Source organism: Saccostrea echinata, unplaced genomic scaffold (assembly GCF_033153115.1).
Source record: "Saccostrea echinata isolate AGI-Se365-2 ecotype Australia unplaced genomic scaffold, CSIRO_AGI_Sech_v1 ptg000025l, whole genome shotgun sequence".
Lineage (NCBI taxonomy): Eukaryota > Metazoa > Mollusca > Bivalvia > Ostreida > Ostreidae > Saccostrea > Saccostrea echinata.
The window spans coordinates 3652438-3671826 of record NW_026889774.1 but is presented as its reverse complement, the minus strand read 5'-3'; the positions used below and the strand labels follow the sequence as shown (position 1 = coordinate 3671826).

General features: G+C 31.6%; 1 protein-coding gene across 1 annotated transcript in view; it reads right to left on the bottom strand.

Annotated features, from left to right (window-relative positions):
• LOC133192440 (low-density lipoprotein receptor-related protein 6-like) overlaps positions 1-5400 on the bottom strand; it is a 36227-nt gene extending 30827 nt beyond the window's left edge. The window contains exons 1-4 of the mRNA XM_061328447.1: positions 4965-5400; positions 4249-4501; positions 3684-3828; positions 3027-3137 (exon numbers count right to left, since the gene is read on the bottom strand). Of these exons, the coding sequence (XP_061184431.1) occupies positions 3027-3137; positions 3684-3828; positions 4249-4501; positions 4965-5377 (922 nt within the window). The 5' untranslated portion in view covers positions 5378-5400. The remainder of the gene's footprint in view (positions 1-3026; positions 3138-3683; positions 3829-4248; positions 4502-4964) is intronic.
• Positions 5401-19389: the final 13989 nt, after the last annotated feature.

Genomic DNA, 19389 nt, shown 5'->3' with positions numbered 1-19389 from the left:
TGCGGTAAACTTGGTTGAACCAAACCACCGGATTGTTTTGGAGGAAAGGGGGAGTTTCGATAAGGCCATTTTTCGGCCCCTCACGAAATTTTATGAAATTTTGAGATCTTGTAGAAAAACTTCTTATCTTCCTAAAAATATGAAAATAATTTATGTTGCAAATTTTCTGGTCACACGATAAAGAAGAATTTAAGTATACCCCCTTTCGTATATTTTTGGAGTAGACATTTTATAGGGGAAAGTGGATTTTTTTAACCGTCAAAATCGTAAATGAAATAGGATAAATATGAATAAAGACATAAATTAACAAATTTCAACATTTCTTTTAACGGAAAATGGTATTGATTTTATGCAAATGTTTTTAAGGTGCGATATTTATCTGGTGTGTTAAATGTTACTTTTCTTTAAAACAGAATGAATTTAACTAATAAAACGTAAACATATACAGAAAGTTTTAACATCATAATTAATCGACAGTTTATACATAAATTTCATAATCAATATTTAACATTTTCCCATACGAAAAAATGCAAATGAAAAAATATGTAGACATGAGCTAGGTAAACGTCAAAACGTCATAGACAGGTATATGCAATACATTTTCATCAATGAGATTATACAACTATATGTTTTATAAAAATACACCTTAATATCATAAAATTGAAATTAAAAAAATGTTTTGAAATATAAAAGAAAAATCGGCACGATTAAAAGAATAAATGCAACTTTATATATATACATAAAAAGTTTATTTAAAAGCATCATATTGCTACGTAAGCCGGTTCATGTACATTGTATGTGCAAGGTAAGAAAAATATAAATATTTTATCTGGCGGCCACCACATAATTATTCGGCGGCCGCTAGAAAAATATATCTGGCGACTGCCAAATATTTTTTCCTGTGGCCACCACATAAATACAACTGCCGGCGGCCAGAAACTTTTCTGGCGGCCGCCACATATATAACTAGAAGCCGCCAAATAAGTTTCTTGCAGTGTAGACATGTAATCTAATAAAGCATAAATTTTAAACTTTGAAGTGAAGACTTTATGAATTGAATTTTTGTATAAAGTGTAGATTTGATCTTTGCTAATAGTTCATGAAACTCCCAGATTTGACTAAAAACGAAGGTTGTAGATGTCATTAAAGCAAAAACACTACAATGTTATCTGGCGGCCGCCAGATATTTCAATGGCAGGCGCTAGAAACTTATCTGGCGGCCACCAGATATATTTTTTTACCTAGCACCTACCGGCTTCAGTATATTGCAATGTACTTGATTATATGAATAATATTAATTACAATCAAAATATTTTATCATGATACGTAATTATGTGAATAGCCAAATGATGGAAAAATCTTTAATACATTGAGTATTTCCTTTTTATTATGAAACGTAGAGGTATTTGCCCACATAGATCTGCATTATTTTTTCAGCATAACTGAGAGAATCCCAGCCAGGACTAATTTCCTATCGCTTCCCAATTCAGTTGCTTCACCAACTCTAGTCATTTCTCATTTAGGGAGTTTAAGAATTCATTATGTATAATTTTCTAGACTAGAGCGCAGTTCGAAATACATGTGTAAACGCCAAAGATATGTGTTTAATCCTTAATCAGGCAGTAATATGCGCCTAGACATCCAGACTTAATTAAAACAAATCCATGCTCCCTATGTCAACCACACGGAACTATAAGGGCGCTTCTCTAGCATTTTGGAGCATGGATTTCTATTTACAAGAAAGTCAAAAAATAATTTAATATAACTACTCGTATGCATGATAAATAACGTTAAGGAGTGAATTTGCTCTTAAACTTACTTTTTGTTCAGTCAGTCGGAAAATGTAAGAAAGATCAAGCATCTGAACCATGTCTGGTAGTGTGCAATCCTAGATGCATCATCAGTGCAAGTTTGGTCACGATAGGGCTTACAGTTACATAAGAATGAGACACGCTTCAAAATCTTTAACCTGCTCACTCATTAAGGAAATGTAGGTCAGATCCAGCATCTGAAGCAAGTCTGGTAGTGTGCATCCGTAGATGCATCATGAAGCAAGTCTGGTCAACAAGTGATTACAGCTGATCTGCTCCAAAAATTTAAATCTGCTTTTAAAACATTTACCTGGACATTCTTTGGCTAAAAATGCAGCATCTGAAACCTGACTGGTGACAAGGAAACACGCTAGATCATGTGACTCTTGTAGTTAATGTAGGGCATAAATATACTTGAAAAAAAAAATCTGCTTCAAAAACTTTTACCTGGAACACCGATGCCGACGGTATTACAAAAGCTCCCCTAAATTCGTGGAGGTGATCTAAAAATGTGACTTTAACGTTATACGTTGGCGACAAAAGTATCGAAATGAAGATAGGATGTGATAATGTTTTCTACTGTTAATATAATCGAGAATCTTCTTTGATTTAAAAATATATGCTACTTTTGGCTTAGTATTTTAACACAGAGTCAGATCAAGAAACCAGGAGCTTCTAATTTTAGATATGCAAATTTTATGCAATTTTCAATTTTTGGATATGAAGTGCACATGCGACACTCATCATATTTCAAGAAATTAGTGCGCAGAGTATATCAAATTACTGAACAAATTTGGGTGAGTGTCCCTCATGCACTTCATATTCTAAACATTGATTTATAAATGCCACCCTCTTATATTTTCCCATAAGCCTAATGTTAACGGATCTGAGGGTACATCTTAGTATGTATCAGCTTCGGTGTGAATTCATCTCATATTAACTTTTGAAATATAAATAACAAAAGTTAACATATTTATCTTGAATTCTAAACTAGTTTCGAAAAAATAAATTGAAGTTTATTTTCATGAAAAAAAGTGGGCCGTTGAGCGGCCTTATCAAAACTCCCCCTTTGAAAATGGGAAGGCTTACAGACCCCAGAGAATGACAAATAGATGGTCGCAACACTTATTTTGATCAGAAAAGCTCATTTAACTCTAAGCTCGTAAAATAAAAATTGTATTTTAGAAGATCAAGTATACAGCCATGTTTACGTACCTTTGCAGGACCGACCGTCTGATGATAGTAGGTAACCCTCAGCACAGAGACATTTAGCTCCTACTGGAGTGTTTACACAGATATGCTGACAACCTCGAGAAGAACAAGAACCTAAATATGGTAAAAAAAAATATGCATTTAGTATAATGGCAAACGAAGAAATAAATTCATTATATGAACAAAATAATCTCTAGCACAATAGACAAGTAACATATCTGTGTGTATTTTTTTCCCTTTTTTCTTGTTTCTTTCTTTCTTTCTTTTTTTTTTTATCTTTTTTTTAGGAAACAGGGATAATGAAAATTGAACGCACTTTTAAATTGATATAAAAATGTTCGATTGTACCGGTACTTGCTAATCGATAAAACAAAGAAACTTATACAATGTATAACTCTTGAAATGCGGTGGACATATATGTTAAAGTCTACAGTTGAAGATGATATCGTTTGATAAACAATTTAAATAACATAATGGAATAATTTTCAAGAAAAGTAAAACAAAGGAAAAGTCAGAGAAATTTCTTTATGTTCAGGACAACCTCATGAAGGGCAGTTTTTCACACTCAGAATTAAACTTTAAATATAATAGTTTAATACTTTTCACCAAATTGAATGCTTTGTGCCCGTTACATTTGTAAATTAAAACTTAAAACTGTACCCGTGTATGATCTTGCTGTATTTGCGTCATAAACGTGAATGGCATACGGTTGATCCGACAATCGTAGGTTGTATAGTTGTGATCCTGATGCTGTATCTACCCCAAATATTAATCTAGCCTCGGCACTAGAAGCATGCAGCATATTCTGAACAAAAATAAAATTTTCTTAAACAAACCATGGTACATTTACGTTGTATGTTCTACAATCTATGCTCTTTCATTATTCTTTTAAATATGAGTGACATAACCAAAATCACATAAGCCTTAAAAATTTTTTGAGCGCGCTTTCTACGTTGATATCTTTGTGTTTGAAACTCCTTTTGAAACAACTTTGCCTTTTCTTTTTGTTTAGTTCACTGTATCACATTTATAATTTATAATTAATAATAAGGCTGCAAAACGCAAGAAGAACATCTTTAGAGATAAATTACAGTACAGTGTACTTGTTTTAAGTAAATTGAAGCAGATCTAAGGCATTAAGTACAAATATGAACCCCAAAGATTTTTTTCTTATCTTTAACATAATTGATATTCAAAGCAATTCGTAACTTTATCCATGAAGTACCTGATAGTAGTGTAAACCTGTTGCAGGAACGTTGTTGCTACGACGCACACCTCTTCTATTTAGACCGTCATAGTCGCTGACCTCAATAGTGTGCCTGCCATAGTCTGCCCAATACAGTAAATCACTGACTACATCAATAGAAAGGACTAATACTCGGATTAAACCGGTGTGAACTATTGTAGTTCTATTCTCCCCATCCATTGATGCCTTTTCAATACGTGGATGCGGTTCATTGTCCGTAAAGAACATTAAGCTGTTTAAATATATTGATTTGAAAAGGATATGCAATATTACTCAATATACATTAAAGGTACAAATGCTGAAAACAAGAAGATATTTACATTCAAAAGAACAGAAGCATTAAAAAAAACAGAGAAAGATGGGCATACATTCACTAATTCAATACATATTGCAAGAATCCACTCATAATTTGCAAAGTTTTTCGATATGAATTTATTATACAGTGTACACGTAAGCCAAGGGCAAAAGCTTCATTTCATATTTTTTCTACATCAGTTTGGATCCACATCATTTAAACACGGATTTTATTAAGTTTCATATGCATCTTCTAAAAAGAATAGTTAAATCTGAGATTTGAATCCTCTGACTTCAAATATTTCTAGATTTTAATTTACTTCTAAAAAATATTTTGCTATATCATTTTTGTATAAAATAGATATATATTTTTAAAAGTTCTATACTGCAGTATATTTTACCCATTTTCAGGATCAAGTGTCAATCCCTCCGGTTGGTACAAATCCTTATAGACAAAAACTTTATATATCGTATCATTGTCACTGTATGCTGGTTTCACTGCGATCCATTTGAGAAGAGAATCGCACCAATATATATTGTTGGAAGTGTAGTCAAATGCAATTTGACCAAAGGCTGAAGATTTTCCTTTGTAAGCTAAAGAGAGGGAAATTGATTCATTCTGCCAAATAGTAAAGTTTTGAAATTTGTAAATAGAGTCTTTTATTGCAGCAAAAATCACCTTTTTCTGAGGATCAGACGCAATGCTATAAATTTTAACATCTGAAGGGGTGAGAGATTTGGAAATGTTGCCAAAATAATCAGCATCTCTCCTGGGTATTTCAGTAATGGTTGCTAATGCAGCAGGACTCCACATTCCAAGAATTAAGCCTTTGTCCTCAGCAGTACCTAAAACATGTACGTATTTCAATGCATTATCTCTCTTAAAAATGCTCAGTTTTCAGGAAAATTTGAGAAAAAGTACTTTCAGCATTTGTCTATAAAAAAGTACATGTAAGATGTGACCGATTTACAATAGAATAGGAAATTGAAAAAAAAAATAATAAAAATTTCTTTTTTTATTCCTTTCATGACATATAAAGAATAAACAACGAAGGGTCTTTGAAAAATGAGACAAATTCTTTTTTTTCTAGACAAAAGGAAAAGGAACAAACCTGACTGGACGATAATTTAACGATATCCCATCACCTGTTTTGTAGTCTTAAATAATATTTTTTTCAATTTTTGATTTAACTACAAATCCTTTCTAGGACTAAAATATATCCTTTTTTAGTAATATTTAAATCAAAATTATCAAAGTATCCTCTAGATTTTCGAATTTATATTTAATGGGATGTAGAAAACATGGTACATGACAAAATTGACTACGTCATAAATGTAGTTCCTTCTAATATAGATAATAATATATTATTAAAATCACAAGTAGTTGTGTAATTTTTTGTAAGTTATTGTGCTTTATCACCTAATGAGAAAATTTTTCAGTTTAACATTCATATCATTATTTACACATTTACATTAATTTTATTTATTGATTCACTCCTCTTTTTCCCCTACATTGCACTCTAAAAAGTCAGCGACGGCATCCATAATCTGTTGGTGCAGCACGTTGATTAAACAGTCAACGTTTATATTTATTATTTCTTGACACATGTGACTATTAGCCATTTTTGAGGTATTAGGTGGAACTGGAAATGCAATCATAATTTTTGCTTGGATATTAGCAGAAATTTTTATATTTATATCTTTCATATCTTGCAAAGGCTTTTGTTTGACGTCAGTTGTTTTTGTTTTCCGTATTAGAAAAATGTAAACATACAGCATTTTTTATCACACTTCGCCTTTCGTTATTTCTCAGTTTATTATAAAAATGAGGGACGTCCATTCAGTTGTAAATAAATACAGTATTTATTGACAGAATTTTTCGCATTTTTTTATTGTAAAAATGTCTTGAAAAAGTGCTTTTTTTATCCAATCCATATGCAGAGTGGAATAAAAAAACAAATGCTTAAGAATGTTAAACTCAAATCACATTGTAAAATTTCAAATTGTAAAATATTTAAAGATATACATATTCTAATACATATCTTTTTATTCATGCTAAAAATTCATGTTTTAAAATCAGTAATGGGCCCATAAACATCATGAATCAAAACTTTATACAGACACCGTAAGGAGCGATATTTGTACGGCAATGTCTCTTAAATAAGTCAAGAAATCTGTCGAAACAACTGCCTTAAAATATGAGGGAGACGCATTCTAATTTAGTAATATACAAGTTAGAAAAAATCATTGACAGGGTTTTTTCAGTTCAAGGTCCCGCTCCTCCTAAAATTTTAAGTTTTATCACATTTACTCTCCCAAATCGGCAAATTATTAATGATAGAATATTATTTGTACTTTTTAAAATGTAAAAAAGGAACACTTTTAAAAAACATTTTGAATGTGTTAAATTTCAAGAACAAATATCTAAATTCAAATGTTCCAAATGACACTGGATGATGATGATTTACCTCCGTCTATAAAAAATAAGGAATTACCTTTTTATATTTTGGATAAAATTATTTAAAAAAAAAAATTTTTTTTTAGATGTTTTATAAATTTAAAAAAAAAACTACAGAAGATTTCATTTAACACGATATGCTGCTGTCTCCCTTCAATGAGCTAGAAAACGACATTTTTTCAATACTTTAAATAAGTTTAATTTGTTTTCAAATTTAATATTTATATACTTGGTTTATTTTATCTCCAAAAACGTCTTGATTGACTGGGCATTATCATTTCTTCCCTTCAATTGACAGAAAATATTATTGTTTTAATATCAGTGTTTTAGTATCAATGCTTTTAAAAACGTTTCATAATTATATCTAACTTCAACAACCTAAAAATATTTTAAGATTATTTTGAAATTGTTGAATTTCAACATTTTCCAAAACTTTTATTTTAAAATTTCTTTCTTTAGCTTCTTAGAGTTTTATCTTAAAATCCAAAATGTCATATTAAAACTTTAATTCCTCTTTTGAATTTTCTTTAATTTCACCTTCATGACCTTTGAAATGAAAATTTATATAATTTCAACTAATTAATGCACATAAATGTTACCATTCCAGACATCATTATCATTGAAAATTAAGAAAATTAAATATTTATAATGTTTACTACATATCGATGATAGTTGATAATTAACATTTTTATTTTTTATTGAAATTAATTTTTTTAACCTACAACATATTTTATCTTCAAAATCTTCCAAAGTTCATGAATATACCTTTAATACCGTTCAAATTAAAAGAAAGGAACTAATATCCACATCTAAGAAATTTAAGTTTTCAAAAAACCATGAATATTTATTGATACATGTACAAGAGGCCCAAGGGTCTTAATTGTCACATGAGTATAACACAACAATTTAGAGGATCCATAGACTCTGAGTATAAAATAAACTGATAGATGAAGCTTTGCTGCCCAAAAGCAAGAGAAATAGGATGATCAGGATCAGTGAAATAATTAGTATTCTGTAATAACTCAAACATTAAATTCTAATCTATCCCCCATTTAACACTATCACCATGCAGACTATTAACAGACTATTAGTTCTTCTGTACTACTTTTAACCCCATATTGTGATCTCTCAAATCGGCCTCTCTTGGTTTTTGAAGAACATTTAATAATTTATTTTTGTCTCATTTTTATTTATTTATTATATACAAGTCTACCTGATCATTAAAACTATGAAAATACTTTTTGTATTATACAATAAAATTTTCTGTATTATTCTTTTATTCTAATAACTTTCAAATACATTATTTACAGTGATTAAGAATCAAAAGTGAATGGCAAAAGGAAATAACTTCTCTCAGTTGAATACAAATTAATGGAGCCCTGGCCAGGACCAGAGCACTTGATGTTCAAAAATCTGGTGAAATATCCTTGTTTATTAAAACTTTTATTAAATTTGCCTTCAATATGCCAAGGAGCAGAGAAGATTTTCAAAGAAAAAATGCATTTTCATTATAGATTCGGCACAGCCCTACCCTAACACAAAAACCCATGTCCCAGGGTCATGAAATTCACAAATTTGGTAGAGGTACCCTCATTATAATAACTATGCACTTAGTTGAAGATTCTCAAAGAATTAACGTAATATCAATATAGACCCCCCCCCCCCCCAGCCCCGAAAAACAGAATTAATGCATTTTCACTATATTATTAATAGAGCCCTACCTTTACACCAGAACATCTGTATTAGGGGCCATGAAACTCAAAATTCTGGAAGAAGCACTCTTGTTCAACATAACTACACACTTAGTTTCTTTGCTTTATAACTAGGAGCAGAAAAGAATATTTTTCTAAGAAATTATGCTTTTCACTAATCAATAGAGCCCCCCCCCCCCCCATCATAACAATGCACTTAGTTTTGTTTAAATAATACCCAGGAGAAGAGAAGAAGATTTTCAAAGAATTAATGCATTTTCACTATATAATCAATAGAGCCCCGTCATAACACCAGAACCCCTGACCAAGGGGCCATGAAATTCACAATTTTAAGAAAGTCATCATTGCTTATCATAACCATGCACTTAATTTGTTAAAATAATACCCAGGAGAAGAGAAGGAGATTTTCAAAGAAATAATGCACTTTAATTCACCACATGATCTATATAACCCCACCCTAGCACCAGAACCCCTGACCCTGAGGCCATAAATTTCCTATTTCAATTTTGGTAGAGGGCCCAATGCTTATTACAATCATGGCAACAGTTTGACTGCTTGATGTCCAGGAGTAAAGAGATTGCATCAATTTTGGTGGTTTTAGTCCCACCCCTAGGGCCCCAGGGGGCAGGGATCATGAAATTCACAATGTTTGTTTCTCTTCACTTAAAGATGCTATGTGACAAAATTGGTTGAAATTTGTTTAGCGGTTCTTGAGAAGAAGTTGAAAATGTTCAAAGTTAATGCACGACGGACGACGCAAGACGACGGACAAAAACGGATAGCAATAGATCACCTGAGTGTCTCAGGTGACCTAAAAAGTAACTATATTTCATCTCCATGACCGTTTAAATGCCATTCTAAACATTATTTCTAAAGAAAACTGAAATTTAATTAGAAATTGTAAAGGAGAAAGCATAGTAAAAACCGATGATATAAAAATCAAAACACAAATAAAACTGTGATGGTTTCCATAAATGGATGACTCAGGATTGTGACAAAGTGGAACAGTTCACCGCATTTTCTCATTCAACAACATCCTCCCCCCCTTCCTTCAAATTCAAATCTCTACCTTAAGTCATTGATTTTGAAGGAGTAAGGCCAAGGGACAGTTTCTTTTATCAATGTACATGTACATGTAATATATGGATCGATAATACAATATGAACGTACTTTCACATACTTTATCAATTGTTTTCTTAAATAAAGATTTAATTATAAACAATAAAACGACTTCGTTTATGGGTTTGCCATCCATACATTTTTTACATAACCCACTCTTGCAGTTTATGACCCCCCTCCCTGCAATTTTGCAACCGTATATCCAACGAAACAATTATATTCTTTAAAATTTTAGAAAATGTTTATTCTTTACATGTATTTGTTTATATGATGGTGATGACTCCAATCATAGCTCTACAACTATCACTGATATCTGATATGTAGCACAAGTAATCCCCAGATAGATCATCTAGAATCGCAACACTGGAAAACCATGAATAATATAAATGTTTGGGGATGGTATTAAAATATTGCCTCCTCCATGGCTATATTTATACTACACGTCAACATTAACATACGTTTTTTTCTGTCTGTATTGCGCACTTCTTAAGTGTTTATGTTGAATCAAACTTATTAAAAGGCCTTTGTAAATCCCAAGCAATTGGAAATTTAACACTGATATGATTAAGTATTACGGGCAGTTAAATATCCATAAACAAGACCGGGAAGTCTTTCAAATGGAATACAAGATTAAATATTGGAAAGAAGGGGTTTTCATAGTTTCATTAACTTTTAAAAGCAATATTGGAGGTAAATAACTATCATTACAAACATCAGGGGAACAGGAGGAATGACTTATTTTAAGTGTTTAAAACCATAAGTTGCTGTTGTTTTGCATGTCATGCTACTTTTTGTTAATATTATCAAAGGTGACAAAGATGCATCGCTCTATACAATTATCAAAGGTGACAAAGATGCATCGCTCTATACAAAATTGCAAAATCTCCAAACTTTAAAACTTTTCTCAATCATAAGAAAATTAGGCTACGGCCCAATCAATAAAAAAAATGAATGAATTGTAAACATGATATTTAAATATTATGTTTAGTTAAAAAGCTGCAAGACTTAGTGCACTTCATTTTACTTTCTATCAAGTTTTTTTGAGGTTGAAATTTTACCAAATTAATTTTTATCATTTTAAGATTGCATGATAAAACGTTTCGATTTTTTAAAGATAAATCTTTCTTTTTTTTAAACAACTTTTTTGAGTACATGTAAATATAAAAGGTGAAGATAACGAACAGTAATCGATCTCAAAAAATCTTTAAACAATACTAATATGTGAAGAGGGCATAAAACGCCAACCCCTGGGAATTCCAGAGGTTGGATCAGATGCCTAAGAGGAGTAAGCTTTCCCTGTTGCTAAATATGAAACAGATGTAGCAGACCCTGTGGTGTCTTTTATTTTAAGTTCACTGGGATTTATCGAGTCGACATATCAATGAAAAACACTATTTTTAATTTAGAAAACATCGTCGATATATCTAAATGTCGAATTGAAGGTAACAGCAAATGTTTTCATCTACTCGAGTAGAAGTTTTTGAAAAAATTCTGCTTCATGGGAATATAAAAACAGGTCAGCTAATAAAGGATAACAATTTGTGCCCATTGAAATTCCAACAGTTTGTTGGAAAACTTGGTCTCCGAAGACTACACAAATGTTGTCAGTGAGGAACATCCTTTTAACGTCAACTTCAAAGTACTTGTGTATACAATCAGAGTATTTTTTTTTTAAATTTTGCTGATGATCAATCACAAGATGAGAAAATTTTCGTGTTTCTTTTTTTACTGATTGAAGGGGCGGTTGTCATATAATAAAGTCATGAAATAGAAAAATCTAAATTTGTGTAATAAAACTTATATCTGGTCTATCGTAACGAGAATTAACGATTATTATTATTATTATTATATGTACACGCTTTTTCAAAATCTGGGATACATGCGTGATTAAGATAATGATGTGATAAATAAACGCGTATGTACATGTATATTTATCTTGCATATTATATTCCCTAATTGCATTTTAAATATTTTCTTGCATCTAAATAACTGCAATGTTTTAAAGTATCTTGAAATATTTATAAATGACTAATTTAGTGTGGTTGAATACTAACATGGGCATTTGGTTAAATTAAATCTCAACAGTCATTGGTCTTCTACAGACAAAATTCCAGCAGTCATTGACCTCGGTCAAACAAATTCCATAAAAAGAATTTCCAAAATTCATCGGCCTTATACATTTACAAAATCCCAACATTCATCAGTCTCATGCAAACAAAACCCCAACAGCTGTCTGTCTATTATTCGTATTTAAATTTATTTATAAGACGAGCAATGAAATTGCGAGGGTTTTCGTGCTGAGGATATGCAAACTGGGCATTTTTAAAATTATATAATACATAAGATATATCTGAAATTAAAATTAGCCATTACATGTAATAAATGCTATATCCCAAATTCACATATAACAATAGTGTCTTTGATTGCTGAATTAATAGTTTTCGATCTATATAATTTTTGTTTAAGCAGTAGAAACATTTTCAGACTAAGAAAATAATTACCGTAACAGATGTGTCCAAATAATGATGCTAAAGCTATGAATCTTGCAGCATGCAAGATTATCATCTTCCTGTTTCATAAGGCGACCAGAAACTATGAATGCAGCCGGGATACCTGACTGCAATGAATATTAAAAGCTCTCTCTGCAAGAACTTTTAACTAGGAAGTTTTGGTCCGCTCTGTTTGGCAAAATGATTGAATATTTTATGTATTGTGTATCTATGTATAGAACTTACATAATCCAAAATGGTATGTGGAAATGCTTCACGTATCGTTATTTAAAGTCATGAAAGGAATAAGATGTAAAGTGTGTGAAACAAAAGACATTTAAAATGTTATAGTGAAATGAATTTGGGTTAAAAAAAATAAATAGTTACAGACATGTAAAATAAAAGGATAAACCTTAACAAGCCACGAACAAAAATTCCCAGATTGGTAGCAAAATGATACACATTAAGTCTAATAGCGCAAAACTTCTTTATTCCTCGGGTCGCTCACGTAGCGCAGTATAGATAAGTCGTTTACTCTAAAAGTCGCCGAGTAAGGAGTTGTTCCTTACGTCGGTGGTTCGAATCCCACAGAAGGAAGTGTAGACCGGTCTTTAGGATGAGGCCTATAAACCAAGGTTTTGTGTCACAAAAGGTGCTAGCAAGAAAAAGATCCCTCATGCAGTGCTCATATTAAAGGTTACATATGCACAAATGCTGAATATAGGGTTGGCAAGACTAGTGGTGGCTTCTCAATATGAGTGTTTAATTCTCGAAGGGAAGTTAAACAAATAAAAAACAAACAAAATACAATAAACACCATTCCAAATTCTGGGATTTATCAAATTGAATGCTGATTTAACTTCCGGTAAAAGGTACCTTTCCTCTTTGGAAAATTATCTCACAATTCCCTTTTAGTTACAGAAAGTACCCTAATTAAACAAAAACATAACAAAATAACGTTTAAAATATATCTAATTATAATAGTTCTAGAAATTATCCCCAGATTAGATCTCAGTATGCTGATTTTTGTTACATTTATCTTAAAATTCCCAGGGGAGCATGTTCTTGGACTCCCATTGTATATTCACACCCAATGCTGATGTCGAGTGATCAGTCTCCCCCCCCCCCTTTTTTTTGAGTTGAAAGGGTAGTCAAATAAAATATCAAGATAAATCCCTAAAATTGATCTTTTTGTGCATTTTCAAAATAAAAATAAATCACTTAACTTAACGATTGTGTCTTTATCATTGAGGAACACATAATCTAAGGACGAATATAGGGTCCATATAAATCAACATGTAATTTATTAGCAAATTAACTTAAATGTAGTATCGATGTCTGTGGGGTTTTTTTCGGCAGTATTTTAAAAAGGGTTAAGCAGAAAGTCAATGACCTCTACTCTTTACTATTATATAATTTGGAGCGTTCTGCATCGTAAACTTAAATAGTTAAAGGGTGGGCCTTCGTGACCTTTACAAAGAAGCGTTTTGACCCTAATATTTATATTCTACACAAAATATTAAATAAGTTTCTTGCTCCAATACTTACAACATGCAAAATAGGTTTAACTAGTAAATTAAAAAAAAGATTTCTCTTTTTATTTCTTCTAGCATATGGACTAAGTGTTTATTTGATAATACGAACAATATATGAAATACGTATCGATTGAATCGCACGTAGATTTTTTTTAAAGTGTAAATGTTCATTCATGCTGACGTTCCGATCGGCTGATCGCACCGAGGCAGACTTTATAAATGTCACACAGATGAAAAATATTACATTTCAACTAAGACCTCTCCATTGAATAATATATATTTTTTTAAAGTTTTCTAATCCTACGAGTTATTATGCTTATAATTATTACAAATAGATATATATAAAGTAAGAGAATATAGTTAAAATTAAATATATTGAATTTCAGTTAATATTTAGTTTTCTTTTCAATAAAAGGCAATCAATTTTTGAACTGAATTAACAATTCTAGATAATGAATACAAACGACTTAAAAGAACATCGACACAGATAAAAAAAAAAATTCCGTAGAATTTCCTGACTTACATATTGCTAGATCGTTTCAGTCCGCTATATTATAGGTATAACAACCTGTTACTAGACTTCTTTCATCAGAAAAATGAAATGTGCTTAATTAAAGAAATTACAAGCAAATTCAGGGAATGTGTGGCCCCCGCTTAAGGAAAAAAGAAGAGCATGTACGGGTCTATAGGAAGGGGGGGAGGCTCCGGACCCCCTGGATTTGCAGAGTTATTTAATGTATACATAGAATAAAAAATGACTTGGAACCACCCCCCCCCCCCAAAAAAAAAAAAAAAAAAAAACATGGACCACTGTAAAGAAAGATTTTTCACGGTTGGGAAAAAGGAGAAAGTGTTTTGCTTTGCTTTGTTTTGTTTGTTTGTTTGTTTGTTTGTTTTTTATTTATTTATTATTTTAATTTTTTTTTTTTTTTTTTTTTTTTTTTTTTTTGTTTTTGCTTTTTTCAAGAAATTTCTGGTTTGGCATTTTTTTTTACTGGGGCGGATCTCCTAGAAAAAAATTTGGATTCGTGCCTGGAAGAGGGTGGAAGAAATGAAAAAATGTTGCAGATGGAGAAAGAAAAAAAAAGTTGACCTTTCACTTTTGGCCTGAAGAACACTTGAATTTAAAGGACAAAATAGGCTAAGACCCCTTTTTGGCCCCTGGTTTGGGGTGTCTTTTAGAATGATGCAACAGTTTATCAATAAAAACCTGTTGTCACCCCTGCCTCAAAATAAGTAATGGTTCTACGTTAAGGAATACACAGAGGTCACAGGAAGGTCAGAAAATATGCCATTTTCCAAATTTTCTCATTTTTATGTAAATTTTCATCGATTTTACAACACATTTTGTTTCAGAAAACATAGAGCACAAGCTTGCCTATCTGCCAGATTTATATATTTCATACACTAGCATCAGATGCATCTTATGTATAAAAATCTTAGATAGGCAAGCTTGTGCTGTATGTTTCCCGAAGTGAAAAGTATCTCAAATTTGACAAAATTCAACTAGAACTGAAGAAATTCGGGAAATTGGCCTACTTCTGCAACCTCTTGTGGCCTTCTTGTAAGCTTTAAATCAAAATTAGTGCTGGTTTTAAAACAAGCATCATTTTAAGTTCCTAACTACAAACCATAACAATTTTAACTGTGTTTTGACTTTTACATCAAATAAGGGGCCAGATTGGGCCGTTACCATATCTTGTCCTTTGAAGTTCGTCCTAATGTGCTTAAAATTGGGGCGGATGGAGGATTTTTCTGCTTTATTTTCTATAATTGTAAACATCTACATCACGATCTTATCCAAAATTTTTACATTGTAAATGCCAGTAAGGATATATGAGCCGTCCCATGCAAAAAAGGTCCTTAAGGTGAAAATTTTCAAAATTGACTTTTCAATGGATTATGATAGATTATAGTGTAAAATAACCAAATATAAAGTTTGATTCAAATATTCAGAATAATTACCGAGATACAGGGAATCAAAGGTTAAGAAAATGTTAAAATTACCTCGAAAAATGACGTTCAAACTGACGCTTTTATATCCCTCAGAAATATTTGAAATATGTATCTGATTGAAAAAACATTACTTTATCACACGAAAATATACATGAAAATTTATGAATAAATCTCCTGCCTTTATTTTACATGCAATATTTGAAATAGTTGTTTTCGTTAAAGTATATCTAAATTATATACTAGTTGTCGAAACCGTTTCATTGTTATTTGTTTAATTATATAAAGAAGAGGTGTTTTGGACTCTGTATTAGACGTAAGTTACATGTACATTTTAAGAGTGTCGACATTTTTGCATGTCACATAAATGTCCATTTTGGTCAATTGTAACACACATGATTTCAAAAATCCGGTAAAAAAAATGTTTATGTAAGTTTTCTCATAAATAAAACACAGATAATGGTTTTATATCGATAAATACCTGGTATGCTTTTTTTTGAAAATGATAACGTTACACTCGCGACGTCATGTTACACTGTAGACGTGAATATTGCTCTGATATACGGTTCAGAGAAAAGTAAATATTAAATAAAAAAAACAAACAAATAAAAGATATGTGTTTAGATGTTTTACAGACTTGTATTTATTTGTAGTTTATGAAAAATATTTTGTTTAAAATTTTAAAAAGAATCCGTAAGATAAGACTGATTATATTGCGTCTTCCTTGTAATTATAGAGTTCGTTGTTTGATAATTTTTCATCATAAGTATATAATTTTTGTTGTTTTGTTCATGACCTAGATGAATTTATGAAAGAATGCTTGAAGGGCGGATACAGAAAATTAATCGGCAAGAGGGGGAGGGGGGATCTGCAGTATCACAATCCAGTTAAAATTTTCTGACAAGTTAAAGAATGAAGTTTGAGGAGGTTTTCTGACAAAATAAATGAAGTTTAGGGAAAGGGGGGGGGGCAGTATGTACCTACGATACTGAACATATATGTATTCATTGTCCTACATTGGTAAATATTGACACACGCAAATAATAAGTGCCGAGACAATCCCTTTCCCCCTTTACATGGGTAATGTATATTTCTTACGATATTGTACATATTAGACCATTTGTCAAAATTGGTTGATTGCCCTCACCGCCAGCTAATTATGGCCCGACTCAAAACTCTTTCTAACTGGCGGAAGCATTTTTTATTGCATTTCGGAAAATAGATTTTGAAAATTCAGCATTGATATCAAAATTTTCTGACCACCTACCGACCCAATATTTTCGTCCTGAGTCGGGAGAGGGCATACAAACATTATTTTAAAGTTGGTCATATTCCCTGCAATATTGGCGTAAACCGTCACAATATTTGCACCGCCTATTTGCACTGTAGCGAGTTATAATCGGATCAATATTCGTATGTCTTACAGTGAACATGTAATCTCATAAAAATTGAGGATGAGGAAATAATTTTCATATTATCATCATATCCTTATACGATCATTTTAAGTTCAGAATATATTTTGAAGTTTGAAGTGTTCTTTTTATGTCATATTGATTCATCATGTAACCCCCCCCCCCCCTTTTCGCTAAATTTTGTTTGAAGAAAAAAAATTATAAGCTTAAGCCTACATATTCTTCCATTCATTTTGTTGTTCTCAAATTTTGTGGAGGTAGTTTGGGTCTAATAAGATATGTCGTTGATCGGGAAAGAGGGAATGAGTGGCGCTGCGGGCCGGAAGTAGTAGTTCCGCATTCCTAGGACTCTTCCCGAAATCACATATTACATGTATAAATCCAAAGTAATGAGTATATCAGTTTCCGAGTTTATGAAAGCTTTTAACGATGGACGGCAATTTTAACTTTGAAGAAATACGCACGGAAGTGGCCAGTAAATTCGTCAGGCCTCCGAACACATACAGTTTTAATTACATACTAGTATATAACAGAGTTCTTTGACAACAATTAGCGAATTGAGTAATAAAATGACATAATATTCAAACTAAGATTTATTTTAAGAGTCGATTTTGCACGGTGATAGAAGTGTTTATCTCAGATATAAAAAGAAATCAAATTTTCTTCGCTGACACTAACAACTTGTCGTTTAAAGCTCGTAAAATTTTGACATGTACTAGTATTTGTGAAATGCCCCTTGACGCGAGGTCTGATAAATTTTGTACGCATTGGATATTCTTGTATCTATCTACTGAGTAACCTCTAGCTGTATCGTCGACATTGCTGAGCACTGGCATTTTAGCTTCTTTTTTTTTTTGTCAAAAAGGGATTAACTCCCTACCGAAATACATTGTTTTTCTTTCTTTGTTTTGTTTTGTTTTTTTTTTTTTTGGGGGGGGGGGTATTTTTAACTGGTCATTTTAAGTCCCCCCCTTTTCTGAAAAACGTTGTTACGAACATGCCTAAAGAAATGGCCAAATATGATTCATTCAAAAGAATTAGGCAGTCATTCTTCCCATTTATCAATAAAAGATTAAACAGAACTTATAGCAAACCTTCCTACACAAAAATGTACTTATTTTCGTAACCTTTAATTCAGACAAACATTGCATCTTTGGAAGAAATTAAAATAACAATCAGATGCAATATTACAGGGAAATAAATCTGTATTCAATCTTTCAGATTTAATTTCCAGAATTATGTTTTTGGGGTTTTATAAATATTGACCCATTATTTACCAGGCATGTTGTTGTTGGGGGGGGGGGGTTCCATACATGTTTCACTGGTAGTTGAATGATATAGAATGAAGATGTTTACTGAATGGCTAATTGCACCCACCTCTACCCCCCCCCCTTTTTTTTATAGCAAACTCAAATCTTCCCATATAATGCATAAAAATAATCTGGTCATTATTTTTGGGTTGCAGCATTTACTTTTTTCTCCTTTTTTCCGCCTGGTCCAAGACTTTTAACAAATGATACTAGATTTTATTCTCAAATTTCAAGAAATATATATCGTAGCAAACACATTAGTCTCGTTCAACCACAAGCTAGGCTGTCTCCGTAAACAGTAAAAACCGGTTCTTTACTTGAATGAGACAACAAACACATTGACCTGCATATGACCGTGACGAAGGCAGATCGCCAATCGCGTTTATGCATACACAGTGACTGTTGTTTTGAAAAAAAAAAATCAGATGTTTTCTTCATTAAATTTAATGCGTTACAAAGAATCAATCTTTTCAAACTTCGTCATTTGCTAATGTAGAGCTGAACAAAATTTTAATCGTATATATAAACCTATATGCTGGGAACGGTTTAAGATTTTTTTTTTCATTTATTGTTAATTATCTTAATTCGGTTACTATGTATGTGTGTTAAAAAGGATGTGTCATGCAGATATATATATCGATTATGTACATGTACAATCGCTTTCAATGTGTTAAAGTAAAATTTTAAGTGTTAAAAATTGGATAAAAAACTACACCTAATTATATCAACAATATTTAATATTCAATATTGGAAATGTCCATTTATATGGAACTTAGCTCTAAAATTCATATTTTCTTTTTCCCTGATATTTTATTGGCTCTAAATGATATATACAACA